At 43.3% G+C, this 18,818-nt stretch overlaps 1 protein-coding gene across 1 annotated transcript in view; it reads left to right on the forward strand.

Moving 5' to 3' along the window:
- The first annotated feature begins 1,315 nt into the window (after window positions 1–1,315).
- Window positions 1,316–18,818, forward strand: part of LOC104366432 (calpain-8) — a 29,987-nt gene continuing 12,484 nt past the window's right edge. The window contains exons 1-9 of the mRNA XM_009973368.3: window positions 1,316–1,552; window positions 4,303–4,372; window positions 12,265–12,383; window positions 13,165–13,298; window positions 13,603–13,771; window positions 14,667–14,750; window positions 15,547–15,632; window positions 17,004–17,078; window positions 18,087–18,247. Coding sequence (XP_009971670.3) covers window positions 1,316–1,552; window positions 4,303–4,372; window positions 12,265–12,383; window positions 13,165–13,298; window positions 13,603–13,771; window positions 14,667–14,750; window positions 15,547–15,632; window positions 17,004–17,078; window positions 18,087–18,247 — 1,135 coding nt within the window. The remainder of the gene's footprint in view (window positions 1,553–4,302; window positions 4,373–12,264; window positions 12,384–13,164; window positions 13,299–13,602; window positions 13,772–14,666; window positions 14,751–15,546; window positions 15,633–17,003; window positions 17,079–18,086; window positions 18,248–18,818) is intronic.

The raw sequence follows: 18,818 nt of genomic DNA on the forward strand, positions 1-18,818 counted from the left end.
TCTTCCCTTCCCCACACCTTCTGTCTAAACTTACCAAGGGGTAGTCATCAGACATGCTCTCTGGCAAACAGAGTTACTGTTTACCCAACTCTTAGCTGGACACACAGTGGGATTTGATAGGGAAACCCGGCCATTAAATAGGAAGACAGCAGAGAGCAGCTGTGCTCTGTGGAAAATTGCTCCTGCTTTAGTTCTTGAACCTACAGACATCTGCAGCCACGTTACCATGGAGGTGTGCACCCCCCTGTCAGTACAAAATGGGATTGCCGTTGCCAGAGAATAAACTTGGAGTTTTTCTACTACAAGAACAGGAACCATTATTTTTTAAGGTCTAAAAAGCCTTCTGAACCCAAGGCTTTCTTTGCTTTTTGCTTGTAAATGTTTTATATGAAGAAAGCACCACCAAAAGACAATAAGTGTGATGACTAACTTCTCACTAGCTGAGATAAGACCCCGCTCGTAGAGATGAGGAAGGTACAGTGACTTTAGGGCAGGGTCACACTGGAGATGGGGTGCAGGGATTACCAGGTTGCCTCCTATCTGATGACATAATTTTCCGTTTTTGGCCTAGGTCACGTGCCTGGATTTTATCCTTGCCCTCTGCAGGTCATATGGCCAAGTGGCCATCTCTTGCTCTGTCAGGTTCACACTTTTTATTGCTAATAAATTAACTCATAAAATCACATTGCTTTGAGAGTAACAAAGAGAATTTAAAAAAATAAAAATAATCACTGAAGTCAGAAGTGGGTTCAACTTTTCACCCTTTTCCTGGCCTTAAAACTCAATGACGTCTCCATAGTCATGTAAGCTGGAAGAGTAGTTATCCAGCTCCAGGTTTTGTGGCTGAGCAACCCTCTAACAGTATAAAGCCTGATCTCAGAAGGAAGGAAAGGAGTTTTAAACCATCTTCAATCAACCATCACATTTTTAAAGTGCTGGTCCTCAAGCCTAACTTTCAGCACACTGAACACACACAATCACTTTCTGTGTAAATAGGTGTGTCGGAAAAAACCACTGGTTTCCCTCACTCCTTGTTAAAAGTGTATTTTAAAAAGGGGCAGCAAAAAAGCAAATAAGGTGGGAGTAGCACAAGGCAGTGCCCACAGTCCCAGCCACACCGGCTGTGATCCCTGCCAGCTCCCTGCCCACATCTCTCAGGCACATATTTGCACTTCTGGTGCCTCCTCCTTCCAGGACTGTTGGAACACTTAGGGCAGCCCCCAGCTCTGCCTGAGCCTGCCACTTGCCACATTCATCTCTGCTTGCCCAGGAGGCAAAAACAAAGTCGCACTGCACACCGGGAGGGTGGGCAGACATGTCCAGGGTCGCGGCGAGGCTGTGCCAAGAAAGAGCGACTGCAGATGGGCTTGGATCCAACAGGAATGCCATCAAATATTTGAAGCAGGACTATGAAGCCCTGAAGCAGCAGTGCCTGCAGGCTGGCACCCTCTTCAAGGATGAGGAGTTCCCAGCCTGCCCTTCCGCACTGGGCTACCAGGACCTGGGACCGTACTCCTTCAAAACCCAGGGGATAATCTGGAAGCGCCCCCCGGTAAGAGTGCTTTCTAACTGCCAGTTTTAATGGGTTCAGATCTAATCAAAACCCACCTGAACATCCATGCTAAATCAGTGGTGAACCTCAATGCCCACTATTCCTGTATGTTTTGGGTTTTTTCTTCTATCTTGCTTTACCTCCATGGTTAGCAGAAACAAGTTTGAAAAGGGGGTGGGAAAGAAGAAATCAATGTCTTCTAGGCCCTTTATAAAGCAAATAATCCTATAACTACTTCCTGGGAACCTGCCTCCTCCCCGTCCAAACCAGCTACACAGAGTTACAAGTCCAGGGTACCATCCAGAGATGGATGCAAAAGCCCCATGTGTATCCAGACAGACCGCAGGGCACCTAAGGAGCCATCAATCGTCAGCTATAATGGTACTCACACCAAGGTCTTGCCACTGTGCACCCTAGGAATTCAGGCTAATACTTAAATAAATTCTTCTGACTCGCTTCAAGCTACCTATAACAGTTAAAGAAAAACTGACTGGAGCCATTATTACCCAAATACTTATATCCTATAAGCGGCCTTTCATTTAAAAAAAAAATAATTTTCATCTTGAAAGATTAGATGTTGAATTTTTTTACACCAGCAAATGAGGGCTTCAGAGATTTTTCTGTACTTTCATTTTTCAGTCATTTGTTTCTGTCCCTACATTACTCCTCCCTTGTCATTTTGCCCCTCCTTGCAACATCAAGAAACAATTGAAAAACAGGGGAAGGAAGGAAAAACCCCCAAACAAGTTACCTTCCTCTGACAGAGGAAAGGAGAATGAGAAGGGAAAGTTCCAAGGCTTCAATATTCGTTATTTTTGCACCTGAAAAGTGAGAAACAGAAACTTGCAGGTTTAATAACTCCAACTTTCTGTCCTGGCAACCCCATTTGTCCATCAGCACCTCACTTTGGTACCTGGATGTTTCAGCAAGTGCCACGGATGTCTCTCCTGGCTTTGTCTACCCTGGGAAAACTAATTCTAAACCTCATTCTAAGTCTAGCCTTAGAAAATTCATTAGATTAGACTTGGGGTCCTCATGGAAGAACAACCTTTTGCCCACTGCAGGCAGAGACAGTTACTAGCGTAGCAGGGTATGGAATGACTGATGGATGAGATCTAACAGGGTTAAATATCCCAGCCCTGACTGACAGAGACCTGCCTTCAGGGGCCCCCTCTGCCCTCCTGGCACTCAGCGGAGACACAAGCAATTTATGGACACTTAATCCACAAATACCAGGACCCACTGGCTTATCCCTACGTATGGGGCAGAGCCCAGCTGCTGCTACAAGGTGGCACAAACCTTCAGCTTTGCTCTCCTACGGAGGGACTTGAATCTGACCTACTTATATACGTTGCGGATGACTCCTGTCGGAGGTCACAGCCCTGCTCATTTCTTGGACTTTTTCAACTGTTCAACAGTCTTCCATCTGTAGACTCTGCTCGTGATTGCAGGCTGATAGGATCACTGTTCACTTACCTGACTGCATCTGACACAGGCAGCAGGACCCAGTGGACAATCTAGAGGAGACATGTTAGAGAAATGCCCCCTGCAAAATAGATATCCACTGCTAAGGTCATTCCCCCTCCCTGGGTTGTGACTGTGGGTTTGCAACAGTGAGTGTTAGACACTTTGCCATCAAAGACTTACCTTCTGATTTCAGCGGTGGGTTTACAAAAAGAGAGAAGGTGGAAATGCAGTTGTGCAGAAGGTGCATGTGGCACTTGGCAGTGGCTCAGAAAGGACAGATGTCTAGGTGAGTAATGAGTCATATGCAGCTGACTGGCACCAGGTGCACCGCTTTGGAGGAAGGAGGGAAAAACCAACACAAACCCATTTCTGTATGGTAGGTAACCTACTCCTGACTCCTATCCACAGAGACAGCTACGCCAACTGGATAACCACAGGAGCAAAAAGGATGTAGCTGAGATCACACCTATTACAAGAGGAGATTCACAAACTGGCTCTTCATCACACACAGGCAAAAAATCCTGGGTTGTTCCTGTCTCTTGCGGATGCTCAGAGCTGACAACTGCTGATCTCTGTGAGAGCTGTCGACTGCCTAAGCCTTCCTCAACCCTGCTTTCCAAGTTAGGCTTCCTATAAACTGCCCCTTGCTGCCATCCAGAAGCTTATGGAAAATGCTCAGGAGAAAGAGAAGGCTTTTGTCTCTAGAGAGACAATACTAACTTCCTAATATAGGGTGTGAATTGTTGGAGAGCTCAGAATTGGGCCATAACCTACTTGTCTGGCCCCAAAGGGCCAGGAAGAAAGGGAGGGTTTTGCTAACAAAACCATTTGCACAGTTGGCCTCCCAGGAAGCGGGGTTGGGGAACTTTCTCCATGCTGGTGACAGTGGAAACTCAGCACAGCTCCAGTGCCAGAGCCAGCAGTGTCACTCACAAACTCATTTGCACTGCTTGAGCCAAAACCACAGCAAGATAAAATAGGGTGCAAATGCCAAGGTTGAATTTTCACCTCTGCCCACACAGTAGCAAAAATTCTCACTAATATTACTGACAGTCTCAAGTAGCAAAGGGCTTCAGCATTTGCCTCAGAAAAATACATGCAGTCTTCACTTTAATAGGGCAACATTGTTTTGACACTATGTTAATCAGACAGGACAAAGGATATATTTTTTTAAGAAATGTTGAAAATGTTTAATATTTTTTGAACATTGAAACAAGGAACAAGAAATGGGAACTTTTTAGACCAGGAAGGGTGATGCATACTTTGAAAATGTGTCTTTTCAGGAGTTGTGTGCCAACCCTCAGTTTATAATTGGAGGAGCTACTCGAACAGATGTCTGCCAAGGAGAGCTGGGTATGTGCAGTGCTTCTGAATTTTGTTTTGGAAAAAAAAAAAAAAGATGCTTCATTTAAAAATTCCTCACATACAGACCATTTTATTGGCTATCTCCCAGACATAGTGTAGAGAGACACAGATACTCAGGAAGGGGACTTGTGTACTAGCATTGCTGACTGAAACAGGGTATATATGGGCTTGTAAGAGCTATGTCAAACTTGGGAGGCACCAAAATGTTCCCTGAAGGTAGGAAGCTAATTATCTCTTTGTGAAACAGAAGACAGGCTCCCTTTTCACCTGTTGAGGAAGAGCTGGACACCAACCTAATCATGAAAGCACTTGCCCTGAAGCAAGAGAGGAGGCTTCAGGCCCATCCCAGCAAGAGCAGCTCTGAAGACTCAGGGGACAAGAGACACCAGGGAAGTTTCACCCTGCAGCCTAATCATTAGGGATTTTTATTTGGGCGGCAGAGCAAGTTCCAGCCTCAGTTCCGCATAAAAGAAACAGACAACAACCAAGGAACAGAGCAGGAACCGGTTTAGTACAGGGGCTGGGGCTGTGATGTGCCATTTCATGGCAAGCAGGACAGCCCATCTGCTTGCAGGCATGAGTTAAAAACAAGGAACACATCGTAAAAAATGAACGGAGCACATAAACTTTGTAATACCATACAAACCATTCCAAGCCCTTCATGCTGAATGGTCCTTCTGCTCGTACAGCTCTTGGCGTGGAGCTGCGAGCCGGGACAGGGGCAGCCAGGCCCCAGCCACGCTGGGGCAAAGGAACCGAAACCGGCAGTGTTGCTCTGCTCCCTGAACTGGGGCCTGCTGCTAGCCAGGTGGCTCTCGGACACCACTCAGCCTCTCCTGAAGATCCACCACAGGAAAACTTTCTTACCCGTTTTTCTCCAGTGCTTGCCATTGTCTAAAGAGAGCTCCTGTGCAAGTGGCCAAAAGGGAGCTGTAAGGGAGCTTTATTCCCCCTTTGAATAGCTGCTGCAGCAGCCGCCTTCCCTGTCTGCCTCGCTGATAAGATCCAGCTCCAGAAGACAGCAGCAGCAGCCTCTCCTGACTACATATAGAGGCAAGAAGGCTGAAGCACTTGTAATGAGAATTTGATAGATTAGACAGAGAGAAATCAGCCTTTCTCCCTCCTGCACTGCTTACTGCAGTGCTCCTGACCTTACTGGTCTCCTAGCCCATCCATTGTGCAAATGAGATTCAAACAATTTCTGCAAGTCACTGGCAATAAATAATACCAATGCTGGTTCTGTAAACACAGCACCATTAAAGCAATTGCTAAAAAATTCCCTGGTGTGTGGGCCTGTGCTCCAAATGCTAAAAATAAGATACCCAATCATATGCTTGCTCCAGGATATTTATTCGGTGGATGCTGGAAAAGAGTACGGGGAAATCACTTACTGTATTTTAGGAGAATGGTTCAGATAAGTAATAAAAGTGACATTTTTTGTCACCTCCAATTTGAGAAGTTTCTATAATAGCATAAAAAAAAAAAAGATCATATGCCTGAAGTAAAACCTTATTTTCCTTGACAGTTTACAAACGAAATGACTGAAGAGTATTACCTGCTCTTAAACTAGAAGAGGTCAATGCATTATCTGTGGTAAACCTAGAAACCGAATGCAAATACCCTGAGCCCCTTTTTATTTCTGTCACCTTCTCAATGTCTCTGTGGAGTCCCAGTCCTTTGCGCTAAATGTGCCTTCATTAGAGAGCAGTGCCCAAATCCATCAAATAGTGGTAATAACAGAACTGGACCCCAAAACCTCCACTGAATCTGGGGATGGTGCCTGGCTCCAGGCTTTCCCAAGCCAGCCTTCAGTGGGGAGTACCCCAAATGCTAGTCCTGAAAGCTACCCCTAAACCTAGAAGAAAAGCCCCAAAATCTGATTCTGTTTTTTGTTCGGAGCTTTGTTTTCTCTCTCAGAAAAAGATAAAATAATCAAAGATAATCTAATTTGTTTCTGCAAGGCTGCTTACAATTGCTTCTGCACATGCTGACCCTTCACAAAAATAAGCTTCAGAATGTAGACATAGGACCCCCCTTCTAGCATTCAGGTATTTACTTTACATCTCTGAGGCATGCTATGCTTTTTTGGTATTTGATCCAATACCTTGAATATCAAAGTCCTTGTTACTAAAGCCGTCATATAAAGCACTTCTATTGAAACAGACCCTGATTACATATTTACATAAGCCATGTATGTGACTTGTTAACAAGTCCTTTAGGAAAATACAGCCTATTTTTAATCTTCTCTGACATGTTTCTTTTCTTTTAAAAATAACACTGTGGGTCTGGGTTTATATGAACAAAAGAAACAAGAAAACCCAGAGTTAGTCAAAGAAATAAGTTAAATAGAGTGAGACAACAGCATAAGCTAGATGAATATCAGCTTGGGAAGTTTGATGGGAACTTGAAAGACTTGAAATATTTTAAACGTTCTTTGAACCATATCTTTTTGATAGCCTAGTAACAACTTGAAATATAGTCACATGGTCTTAGTTGTTAAAGGTGACTTATGGAGTTTTCTTACAGTTACCTGAATAAGTTAACTCCAGGATTGCTTGCAGAAGTTCTTAAGGAGAAAGTGGCACAAATTTAATTTAAATAATATATAAAATATACTCAAACCCTCTAAGATCAGCTTTCCAGATCCACTCTGTTTATATTTATGGGATATCTTTTGTTCTGATGGCTCAGAGGGTGCTGCAAGCACTGGACCTGTCCTGGCCTGGGTTGTCAGCTGGAGAAAGCTCCTGAAGCCAACACAGATGCACCAGTTTGCACCAGCTGAGGAGCCCAACCAATGCATGCTTTGTGTGCATCTTGTCTTACAGGCAGATTTGAGAAGATTATGGGTAGATTGGAGAACAAACCAAAGCCTGACAGGTCTAAGACAGCTCTCATACCTTTTGAGGGAGCCTTTGGAGCTCCCGTAAGCAGGAGAGTGCTTAAGAGTACTGGGTTTGTTCACTTATTTTGCTATAGACATTAATATATGGCCCTTCTGATGTTCAGGCCCAGTGGCACAGGTATATAGGAGATCTTTGTTCCAGCAGACATATCCCCTTGATCTCAAAAAATATATTCACTGACAAGTCTCAGACCCCAAAGAGAAGAAAGCCTGTTCATTTGCCTTTCTGTACACAGCTTCAGAGCTTAATTAATTTCCATAGAAATCTTTAGGAAGCCTTCTTTAGAAATCTCAAAGCAGGAACAGCACTGCAAGAAATTATAAAGCTAGCAGGTCAGTTCTTCCTTGTTGTATGGTAGGATGCCTCAGGTACTACAAGCTCTGAAGAAGGGCTTCCAGCAGAGACTAAAGCCGAGAGTCCAATCTGCTTGACAAACTGGGAAGCAAGAGCCACAGCATTGTGTTTGGATTCCTTCTGAACACCAGGCACTGCTGAAATAGCAACAAGCCAGAGTACAGTCAGCACTGAAATTTCTCTGTACTGTCCAGTTAGGTTTTGGAACCAAACACTTTGACTTTTGGCTTAAACTCACCATCACGAGGTCAATGAGGAATTTAGATGCTCTTTGTCTAGACCCTTTGATGGTAGCTAGACAGAAACTGAGCAAGGCTGTGTAGCAACTGAAACTAATCAAATTTCTCATTTATTTTATGGCCTCCATGACTGCAGTGCACTTGGGTAAACATGATCCATATAGAGGAGTTGCTCAGCTCCCAGGTCACCAAGGTTTTGGTATTCTCTGCAGCAATTCAGTTATCTCTGTAAACCAGGAGATGCCTGTGTAGCACTGAGAACACAAGCTATCTCGGTACATCTGTGAGCAGCAAGTGACTTTATTTCAAGCACACTAATAGTCAAAGTCATTCTCCAAGATCGTGTGTGTATACACACGCCCCCCTAGACACAGCTAGGCTTCGCGTTTACCCTTTCCACTGCAAACTCAAGGTCAGAATTGCTTATTTCAAATTAAATAAGAGAATTGCACTTTACCAACATTACAAATGACTTCAGCCCCAGGAATCAAGCTAGCTTCTTTTTAGCACATTCAGCAGCAGCAGTAGACAATGTAATTGGCACTTGTCTGAAACTTTTGTTCATGAAATATGAGACTGAGAGCAGAAAGCGGTGCATGTGTCTGTAGGTGATTTAGCCTTGCAGGGCTAATGCTGAAAAGACTTTTTTTTTTTTTAAATTTATTTTTATAACCTAAAAGGCTACAACTTCATATGCATACAGTGAACAGAAATGCTTTCTGATATTGTAATTTTTCTGACTATAATTGTATTGGAAATACATTCTCATTAAATATTTAATTCATTGGTCAATTGGCCTAATTTCCTCTCCTTACAAAAATTCACTTCTTAGGAAGGGAATCAAATAGTTTCCTCAGTTTGAAAGATGACTTATAACCTTCAGCTGAATCAGGACACGTTTGAGTGGTCCTACATAAGCTGCCTTTGTAGGGAGCTTGTGCTGTTGCACTATCCAGTAGGCACAACCACAAACAAAACTCTGAAATTTGCTGTCAGAAAAATGATGTTGAACTTTGAAAAAAAGGAACATGTACTGTCAACTTGTACTTTTTTTAGAAAAAGTAATATATTATCCAGTACAGCTGAGAAACCTTATTAATAGGTCAGGATCCCATTGTGGTATACAAGAAGATAAGAGGTAACCTGGGCAGTTTAGGCTCCATCCTGGAAGGTCCTTGGTATGGACAGATTCCTTTATCTTCTTCAATTTGTCTTAAAGCCAGTATCACAGGAACCTTAATGTAATGCATTGCTTGTATATAAAGATGGCCACAAATCATATGCATCTAGGCACCACATTCAAACTCTCCTTTTTATCAAGTTACTGCACAGCAGCCAATTCCCAACTGGTTCCTTTCAGAAGGCATGGTTTGTATTTGTTCAGCCACAAACTTAACACAAATTTGGCCTTCAAGTAAGGTTTAGAGATAGGACCTTGTATTGCTCAAGGCAGGCGTAGCTATTTTTAAGGCCAAGATCACCACTGAAATTCTTCTAACACCATTCTTTCCACGTGTGCTTTGAGCAGACTTGCCCCTAATGCTTCCCCAGGAGGTTAGATAGCATGGTGTGTTTGTGGGAGGCAGAAATGCCAATGACAATGTCTCTCAATTGCCCAGATGCTAAGAGGTTAATTCATACCATAAGATAGCTGTAAAGGATTTCACACGGCATTTCACATTTTACGGGATTGAGACTCTGAGATGGTTTAGTTCCAAGTCAGGGAAGTTAATAACATATTTAAGAAAACCCCTCTAATTTCACTGATTCTTCTGCCTAATTGTGCATCAAACATACACTGTTCTCAGCAAAGCCCAGAGTAGTTTTCCCTTCACTGGCTATAAAAACATGGCCTAGACCAGGAAGGGGAAACCCTTCCAGAGGTTGCACATTGGGAGAGCACCAACTTGTCACTGCTGCAGACCATCTCTGATCTCACTGTGGGTGGAGACACACAACAGGGACACCAGGACCCCTATCCTTCCTACTGCCTTCTCAGAAATAGTCTTGCATGCTTCACAGCATGCCAGGAACAGTCAGGGCATCAGGGAAATCTGGAGTAGTTGAGAAAATGAGGGCTTCAGTTCTAACTTTTTAAGGCCTTTCATCTTCTTCCTCTGAGGAGCCATTCCCCAGACTTACCACCATTCTTTCTACCTCTCCAAGCAAAAGCAGAAATTATAACAGCATAAGGCATACACCTGTACCAGGAAAAGTCTCAAAGAAATAGGATACAAAGCAGGTCTGAGTGCTTTCAGTCTCATGTTTTCCTCCATCTACATTTCTTGGGAGAGGAGGTTCTTGAAGACTTTTTCTCCCCACCTTGTGCTCTCTTAATTTTGCTTATTTTATACACAGGTACCTAAGACTGGGAGGAAGCTTCCAGGCCAGTGAGTCAAGCCCTCTCTCACAGAATACAAAATAGTTTGTAAAATAATTAGGTTGAAGATGAGCTTGAGAAGGTTTTGCTCATAGTTGTTCTAGAAGCTGAGGCTTTCGGACTCTCTTTTTTATATGCACAACAGCAACATTCTCCTATTTCCAGTTTAAACATCTCACAACCCTTTAATTTTAATTTATCTTCTCTTCTGAATAGGAAATCTTACTTTTCAAGTAAGAGCTCTTGGCTCAAACAGCTTTTCTGCAAAGTAGCATTTAACCCGCCTCACACTTCCTCTTCAAACGTCACTTGTGGATGAGCAGGACAAATTTTTTTAACCTCTTCTCATAAGCAATGCAGGTGGATGGGGAGAAGCAGGCAATCCATCCATTTTCTACCTCCTTCCAGCTTGAATGCTCTTTCCTGAATGTGGCAGCCAAGATAACACAGAGAGGTGCTGAAGTAGGGCTCAAGAAGCACCTCACATACTAATACTAGGTTTTCCCTCCTCACTGGAACTGCCTGGGCTGACACACTGGGTAGCTTATGCTTTTGTGCCCACAATCCAATCATCCAGCTGAGGTGGTTACAGGTCATCACACCAGGGGCACCTCTTTACAGACATTTCTCAAGTCCCTGCTTGCCTGATTGCAAGCAGGTGTTTCTTGCTCAGCTCACAGGAGGCACCTGGGTACATCCCAGCAAGGTACAGGCAGCAGAGACCACGCAGCACCAGGCAAGTCCCTGTATCTTATCTTTACAGTTATATCCATCACGGCACTAAATCATAAAGCCCAGGTTAATATAAAGAGTTAACTGCTGCTCTAAGATATTCAATCATGCTACAGATTAAACTATTCTATTGGAAAGGTTTTTCCATTAGATTGTTTCTACTGAAGCAAGAGCTGTTGTGCCAATTCCTTCTGCAGAATATGCACCTGCACAAAGAAACTATGCCTGGGCACAGATAACCCACAGGGAACCAGGAAAATGTTAGTACCTTCAGAGCTGCTTTGTTTTCCTAGACTTCCTGCACACCTCAGAAATAACACAGAACCACAGAAGTTCTTGCTGTTTGTAGTATGCAAATACGGTAAGAAACCCATGAGTCACTGAGTTTCCCAGGGGCACCACTTTTGGAGTCACAGCAGCTTCTACTTACCCAATCTCTGCTCCACAACAAGCGGTAACCAACCCAGCAAACAGCCCCAGCTGCCAGACACACTGCCTCCAGGGAGGGCCGGGCATGCACATCCTTTCCAGAATAAGGAGCCGGCTGGAGAAAGAACTCACCTCCTTACAGAGTTCTCAGGAGACTTCAATTTCCATTAGACTCAGGGGAAAATCTGTAGTAATATCCCTAAGTGCTGGTTCAAATTCAAACCTTCAAAGAAAGGGCTAAGAAGAAATAGCCACCCAAATGTTCCTGCTGGCCACTAAATCTTCTCCAAAAGATAGGAATGGAAGTCCCACCAGCCTTCTATCAACCCAAAGCTTTTGCCCTCTTCTAAGAACACTTTCTAAGCCCTTGCCTCTCCCAGGTGTGGTGGCTTGGGTCTAGTTAAAGTACCGAAGCTCATTAACTCTGTATTGCCCAGCCAGGCTTTGCAACCCACATTCCACAAATGCCTTTTCTCTCTGGCTATGTTCTTGGTCTCCTGAGGGCACTAGCAAGTTTAGATAAAGTAGCCTGCTTTCACAGCTTCATAAAAAGTCAAAATAACAAAGCCCAAACTAGACCATTGAAATTACCATCATGATCAGCTTCAGAGACTCCAAGACACCTATGTGGTCTGGGTGAATGGAAAATGAGCAAAAGAGATAAATAACAAAACAAGAATGAATTGCTGAACCAATACTGAGTCTAGAAGGACCTTGTAGTGCACTTAGTGCTGGTATTTCAATATGGATGGGAGCATGACATAACGGTGTAAGGATCAGCTTGGCAAACCCCTATTTATTAATGAACTTTTCTGCCTTGTAACAGTATGTGTTTTTTAGGTGATTGCTGGCTCCTAGCTGCCATTGCCTCTCTCACTTTGAATCCAGATGTTCTGTACCGCGTTGTTCCCAAGGCTCAGAGTTTCCAGAAGGACTATGCTGGGATCTTTCATTTCCAGGTAAGTATGTGATCAGGGTATTGAGAATAAAAGAGGAAAATGCTAGTATTTAGCTAAATGCACCTTTTTTTGTGTGTTTGGCACAGGCTAAATATTCAAGAATTACAGTGTGTAAGTGAAATCGGTGTGAGAGAGGCAAAGTAGAACAGAGTTAAATAATATTAAATAACACATGCTCACTGGCTAGGTTGTGCTATCTTACTGCTGATAGGGCTCTGGTGAGTTATCCAGGTGTTGTAAACTGAGCCAAACGATCGTGCCATGTGAGTCAAGCCAAGCTCTGCTGCTGTTGACTGCCGAGAGTGAATTCAGGTCGATGCTGCTCCTCCTCCTTCCCTCTCCTCCCTGCAGCTTTGCATGGATTTCCTTGTCTGCAGACCCAGTGTGTTGGGACTGTGCCAACCTGCTTTGACAAGAGGTTAGGCTCAGGTGTGAGCAAGAAAAAATACTTTAGAGTATCCTGTCTACATGCTAGCTTTCTGGACTTTCACCATTAAAGTTCTGCAAGGAATACAGTGTTCCAGATATTATGTGCAACAAGTTGTTGTTAATATTACCTATCAGCAAAATTTAGTACATTGTTAAGAAGCCTGCTCAGCGCTTCACAGGACTGGGAAGAGTTTGCCTCTATTACAAGGGAGAGGAGTCCAACCTGGGAATGAAACTTTACAGTGACTTATCCAGGGGGAACTGATGACAGGTGAAGGGATAGGAAGATGGAACTGTGGATCTGTTATATGCACACCAGCCCTCATAATTTTTCCTTTCTTCTTTTCATCAGTTCTGGCAGTATGGGCAGTGGGTGGACGTCGTGGTGGATGACAGGCTGCCCACCAAGAACGGGGAGCTGCTCTTTGTGCACTCTGAGGAAGGCAATGAGTTCTGGAGCGCGCTGCTGGAGAAGGCCTACGCCAAGTATGGTGTCTAAGCAGGAGGAAGTGCTCCTGGTTGTGCAGGAGTTGACTGCCCAGGCAGCTGTGGTGTTAGAAACAACACACTTTGCTCAAATGCAGCCTCCATTCCACCTGTTACAATTTCCTCTAGGTCCATAAAGGGTATTGCCAACTGTCTGTGTGAAGGGGCTTTACTTCTGATGCCCCAGCTCACACTGATGATCACACAGACTGAGAGATACTAAATTATAAACACTATTTTCTGCAGTGCCAATGCTTACATGCAGAGATGGCCCCTTATATAGCCCTTGTCATCTCTTCCACAGGTTGAATGGCTCTTATGAAGCTCTCATAGGAGGGTCCACTATGGAGGGCTTTGAGGATTTTACTGGAGGCATCTCTGAGTCCTATGATCTGCGGAGGGCTCCTTCGAACCTGTACCAAATCATCCAGAAGGCTCTGAGAGCTGGGTCGCTGCTTGGCTGTTCCATCGATGTAAGAGGCTGCTGCCGCCTTACTCTCCTTGCTTGTCTTCTTAGGCCTCTGATCCATACTGTAACAAAAGCTCAGACCAATGTTAGATGCAGGTAGGAAGGTCTGAAGTAAAAGCAAACTACAATTAACGGGAGACTTTTACTGATTTCAGTTATAAAAACTTCAGATGAAGTTCTAAATGACCAACTCTCATCATGCTTTCCTTTTTACAAGACAGATTTTGATGATGCTTAAAGCCATGAAATGGACACTGGTCTTCCCAAACTCTACTTTCATTCTCTGAGTATCTTTTCTCATTCAAATTCTGTCTAATTTCAACTCCAGACACTCAACTGCCAGAGACAAACTCTTTAAGACACTTTGTTGTAGCCCATAGTCTGGCTCTGGCTTTAGATTTCAGTCCTACAGATTATTTGGCACCTATAATACACTCTCCCAAGTTACAGATTATGTTTGTACATGTTTTGGAAACTTCATGCCTTTCACATCCCGTTTCATTATCTTGTTTGCAATCCTGGTTCACGGCATATAGAGTTATCAGAATTAAAATTTTGATATGTTGGATCTCAACTGAGGCAGGCTAGAGCTTAGTTCACATGAACGTGTCTTTGCAGGCGACTGGGTTTGTTACCTGAGCTGGGAATTGGATTTAGATTTCAATTTCATTGTACATTCTTGAATTTCTGCTGTGCTAGGACTGCATATTTAGGGGCATGAAGCTGTGGAGGTGAACTTTTGATGTGGATCTAACCTTTATTTAATATACTTTGCATCAAGAATATTGCTTTTCATTGTGCATACCACTTTCGATGTCTTCCCCCATATTAATTTGCTCATGAAAGCCGAGTACATACACATTATATAGTCCTAAATGTGTATCCTTTTATTGCCCCAGATAACTACTGCAACTGAAATAGAAACAATCACAAGTCTCAAGCTGGTAAAGGGACATGCTTACTCTGTCACTGGAGCAGAAGAGGTAAGCCAGACTCTCCAAGGCCATCATACAAAGCAGCCTGGGGTTGCAATACTGCAGTGCCTTCAACTTTCTGATGTCTTTCTGTGACTGACCAAACTAAAATGCTGCTAACTTATGCACCCTCTTACAGAAAAAAAGTACCTGTAGTACTTAGCCAGGTTGGAAGCTCTATATTGGTAGTTATATAAAGTACACTGTGCAGTCTGCAACTTCTATTGTTCCAACAGACTGGAATACAAATTGTAAAGGGGGGCCAAGCTGTTACTGGAAAGGAGAAGCAGGAAAGGAGGCAGCTCTTTCCCCACGAGCTCATACTGCATGAGGTGGGAGTGTGTACTTTGCCAGTCAGGTATAATGGGAAAGGAGTAAAAACCTCTTTCATGAACTCTGCTGTTAGTCTCACCTTGACAGTGAGCCCTAGATACTTCTGATTCTCTGAAACTGGAATCATTACAGAGGTTTCCATGCCAAATAACCTCTTTCCAACCTTGCTGTGTTGTGCGACATCTCCTGCTTTCGAGGATGTAAATATTCTGCTGCTTTGTAGCTGATATTTTTCCTTGCAGGTTGCTGTCATTATATGAAATGGTGAGTGCTGTAGCTAATGGCTCACTTGGTGGCACAAGATAATGTAAAATAGGGGTGGAAGGCATCTAGGTGTCTTTTACCTATTGCAAATTGTAATGGACTGCATCACTCAAGTACAAATTGTTTTTTATCCTGTCTGAAAAGCAATTGCCCTGTGATGATTGGAATAATGGAAGTGCTCAGGCTCTGTTTGTTGTGGATCTTTTAGGTATATTACCGAGGACAGCCAGAGAAACTAGTGAGGCTCAGAAATCCCTGGGGTAAATTGGAATGGACTGGAGCTTGGAGTGATAAGTAGGTTTTTATATGCCCCTGCTTCTCTCTCTTCAGTGTACTTTGGTATATTTTAAAAATTAAATTGTGACTATGCAGTTATTCCAATCACAAAGCACATTTAGGAGAGATACTAAATCAGTTGGAATAAAACACTATTAATTTATTAGCAAGGTTAGATATTGATTCACTCTGCCCAGCGGACATCCTTTCCTGCCTCAGTCAGAACTTTCTAACAAGAGAGAACAGCCCACGGTTTAATTGTGAGCTGCCCAGTGCAAGCCATATCCACATCATTTTGCAAGATGACTTTTCTCAGATTGATCCTACTGGGGGTGCCAGGACCTTAGTAGAACATGCAAACCAATTCCACCCCTGGGAATTGCAGCAAGGATAAACCACAGTGCCTCTGCTTCAACGCTAAGGTTGCTCAGCTCTAAATCAAACCAGTATTTGGTTTCTACTGGAGAATCTTGAAAACATGCAGATGTTGGCTAAGCTAAGGACCCAGAAGTTTGAAAATCTCTCAGAAACTGTCTGGGCTTCAACTATCTTGGAATCTCAGGAGAATGGCAGTGATAACACCTTTTTTATTTTTGTATTTAGAATGGCATAAATTTTACTTTCATTTGGCCTGCAATGTATTATTTTTATGCAACACTTGGAGATTTCAGTTTGCTGTCCTGACTGACTGCAGTCCCGGTGTTGATGTTGTATCATACTTAAGGGTAGAAATTTTGAGATTAAACATTAGAATTATTCTTACCTTTATTAGAGCTGCTTTGCCCAGACCCAAGAAAAGCTGCCTCAGGCACACACACAAGTCTTATCCTCATTTTGTTACACCCCTTTTACTATGGGACAGCCCTGCTGAGGCAGGTGCAGAACTGCATTGTCACGTGGGAGCAGACCAGAGCTGAATCCAGTTTACTGCACATTAACATCAGAAGTGGAAAGGAGCAATGCTGTTTTCTGCAGCACATTTTCTAATTCCACTTTTTTGCTTTCTTGTTCTTTTGTGACCCCAACAGTGGAGTTTATGTCATTTCTCCAGGGAGACTATCAGGCATCCCAATAGATCTTACAATGTAGAAGCTCTGCCTGACTTTCAGGCTGCGTGTTACCTAATCCAGCCAGTCTGCAATATTTGTACGTTCTGGCACCTGCCAGCGATGATTCAATTTAAGGTTTATTTGATGCAAATACAGTTGCAGTCTGATTCCAGACCTGTATAGTCTGGTTGCAGTGTGTACTGCCACTGGGAGGGGCAGGAGGTCTAATTGTTGAAGAAATACATACTCCTTTATCAGCTGTAACCAACGAGAAAGCCTCTCTTGTCTTGTAGAATAAAATACAACAACTGAACAGCTTGCTTTTGTGCTTTGTCTGCAGTGCTCCTCAATGGAATTATGTTGATCCTAAACAAAAACAGGCTCTGGATAGGAAAGTAGACGATGGAGAGTTTTGGTGAGAATTGTTCATTTAGCTTAATCTTTTGGATATTTTATGTGTATGTTTTCTCTTTAAGCAGTCCTTTCAGTTGGATGGAGAGAAACTGCCAGCATCAAGTGGGTTAATAATGACATGCGTGTGTTGTTAGCCTCTTGTTTATCTCCCTTCCCATTCAAATATTACCTTTTATTAGAGCTCGCATAACTCAGTGCTTATCCAAAATATAGAGACCAGATGGTAATAAAATTAATGAGGTGGCAAGAATGAACCTCAGCTGCTCTACATTTTGAGGTTGTTTTTTTTTTGCCTAAATGCTACACACTAATGAAAGAGTTTAGATTACCAGCTTGGGAAGAGTCTGTTTACTCAGACCTAATGGAAAGCCCATTCCAGTTAGCTGATTATATGGATCAGTACTGAACCCATGTCACTCTGTCCTAGACTGGAAGGATAAATGGCCACTGTCTTCCAGTGCAATCAGCTATATGGGCCATAAGGCACTGAGAAATGAGAACAGACCTCTGCTCGCGGCATGAAGTGATCAAGGTCTGTCACTTGTGCAAACCTCCTAGGAATGATAAAAACAAACATCAACAATAGAATTAAGGCAAAACACCAAACTGAGACTGTTTTTCTACTGCATGACGCTTTCATAAGGGCCAACTCTTACTCCCATTAGATGACATCTCCTTGCACATTTTGTTCCACCAGTTTTAGTGAATTTACTTATGAAGCACCATCCATGAGGGATTGCCCACAGCTGGGGATGACAGAAAATGGTACGACTGAGCCCATAATGTGTAACAGCTGTTGAGAACAACTGTCTCCGGGAGATACAGCTCATTCAAGGAGTGGGAAATTTTGTTTCCCAAAAGCCAGTTCCAAGTTTCAGAGTTCAATTAAATAGGGCTTTGGGCAGCTCTGTAGTACCAACGTTTGCTGCCCTGTTGGGAGATACATCCGTTTGCAGTCTTCTTGACTGTTGTAGGCTGATGAACTAACCCTATTCTTTTTGTGCTCTAGGATGGCATTTTCGGATTTTCAAAGGCAGTTCACCCGCCTTGAGATCTGCAACTTGACTCCCGACACACTGACAAGCAACAAGGTCAATAAATGGGACTTGACCCTGTTTAATGGACAGTGGAGACGGGGTTCGACTGCTGGAGGCTGCCAGAAGTACCAAGGTGGAGACCCAGCCAAGAGGGCATTTGGTGAAATACCAAACAAAACAATCAAAAAATAAATGCTTGTGAACTGGAGGGGGCTTCAGTGGGAAGGGCTTGAAGGTGCAGCTCTTTCTGTGGGGTTTAGACAGTAGGCAAAAGCTTCACAGCCTAAAGAAAGATCTAATTCACACTTATTTCCTCGTTGGGGAATACCAACCCACTAAGCAGTTAATTCATGGCTTTTTTTTCTCTCTCTTTGCTTTTCCTGCTTATAATGCTTTTGCTACTGACTGGATTAATCCTTTGCAGGGCTGGGTAGGCCAGGAAAGTGTCACGGTTCAGTGACAGTGTTGTTTCCCATTCATTTTCAGGTTAGACCTCTGGAGAGTCTGTCTGGCATTTTGTCCTCTTGCAACAATAACAGCCTGGGCCAAGGACGTTTCCTGGAGATAAATGGCTGGCTGGAATTAATGATACCAGCTCCTCCCTGTTGGTCATTACTCCCCAGGAAATACCTTAGTGCTTTGATTTGCCATGGCTCCAATTGATATTAAGCATAGCTGTGAAAACATAAAACCATATAACATAA

This window comes from Tyto alba, unplaced genomic scaffold, assembly GCF_018691265.1.
Source record: "Tyto alba isolate M040663 unplaced genomic scaffold, T.alba_DEE_v4.0 Super-Scaffold_16, whole genome shotgun sequence".
NCBI lineage: Eukaryota > Metazoa > Chordata > Aves > Strigiformes > Tytonidae > Tyto > Tyto alba.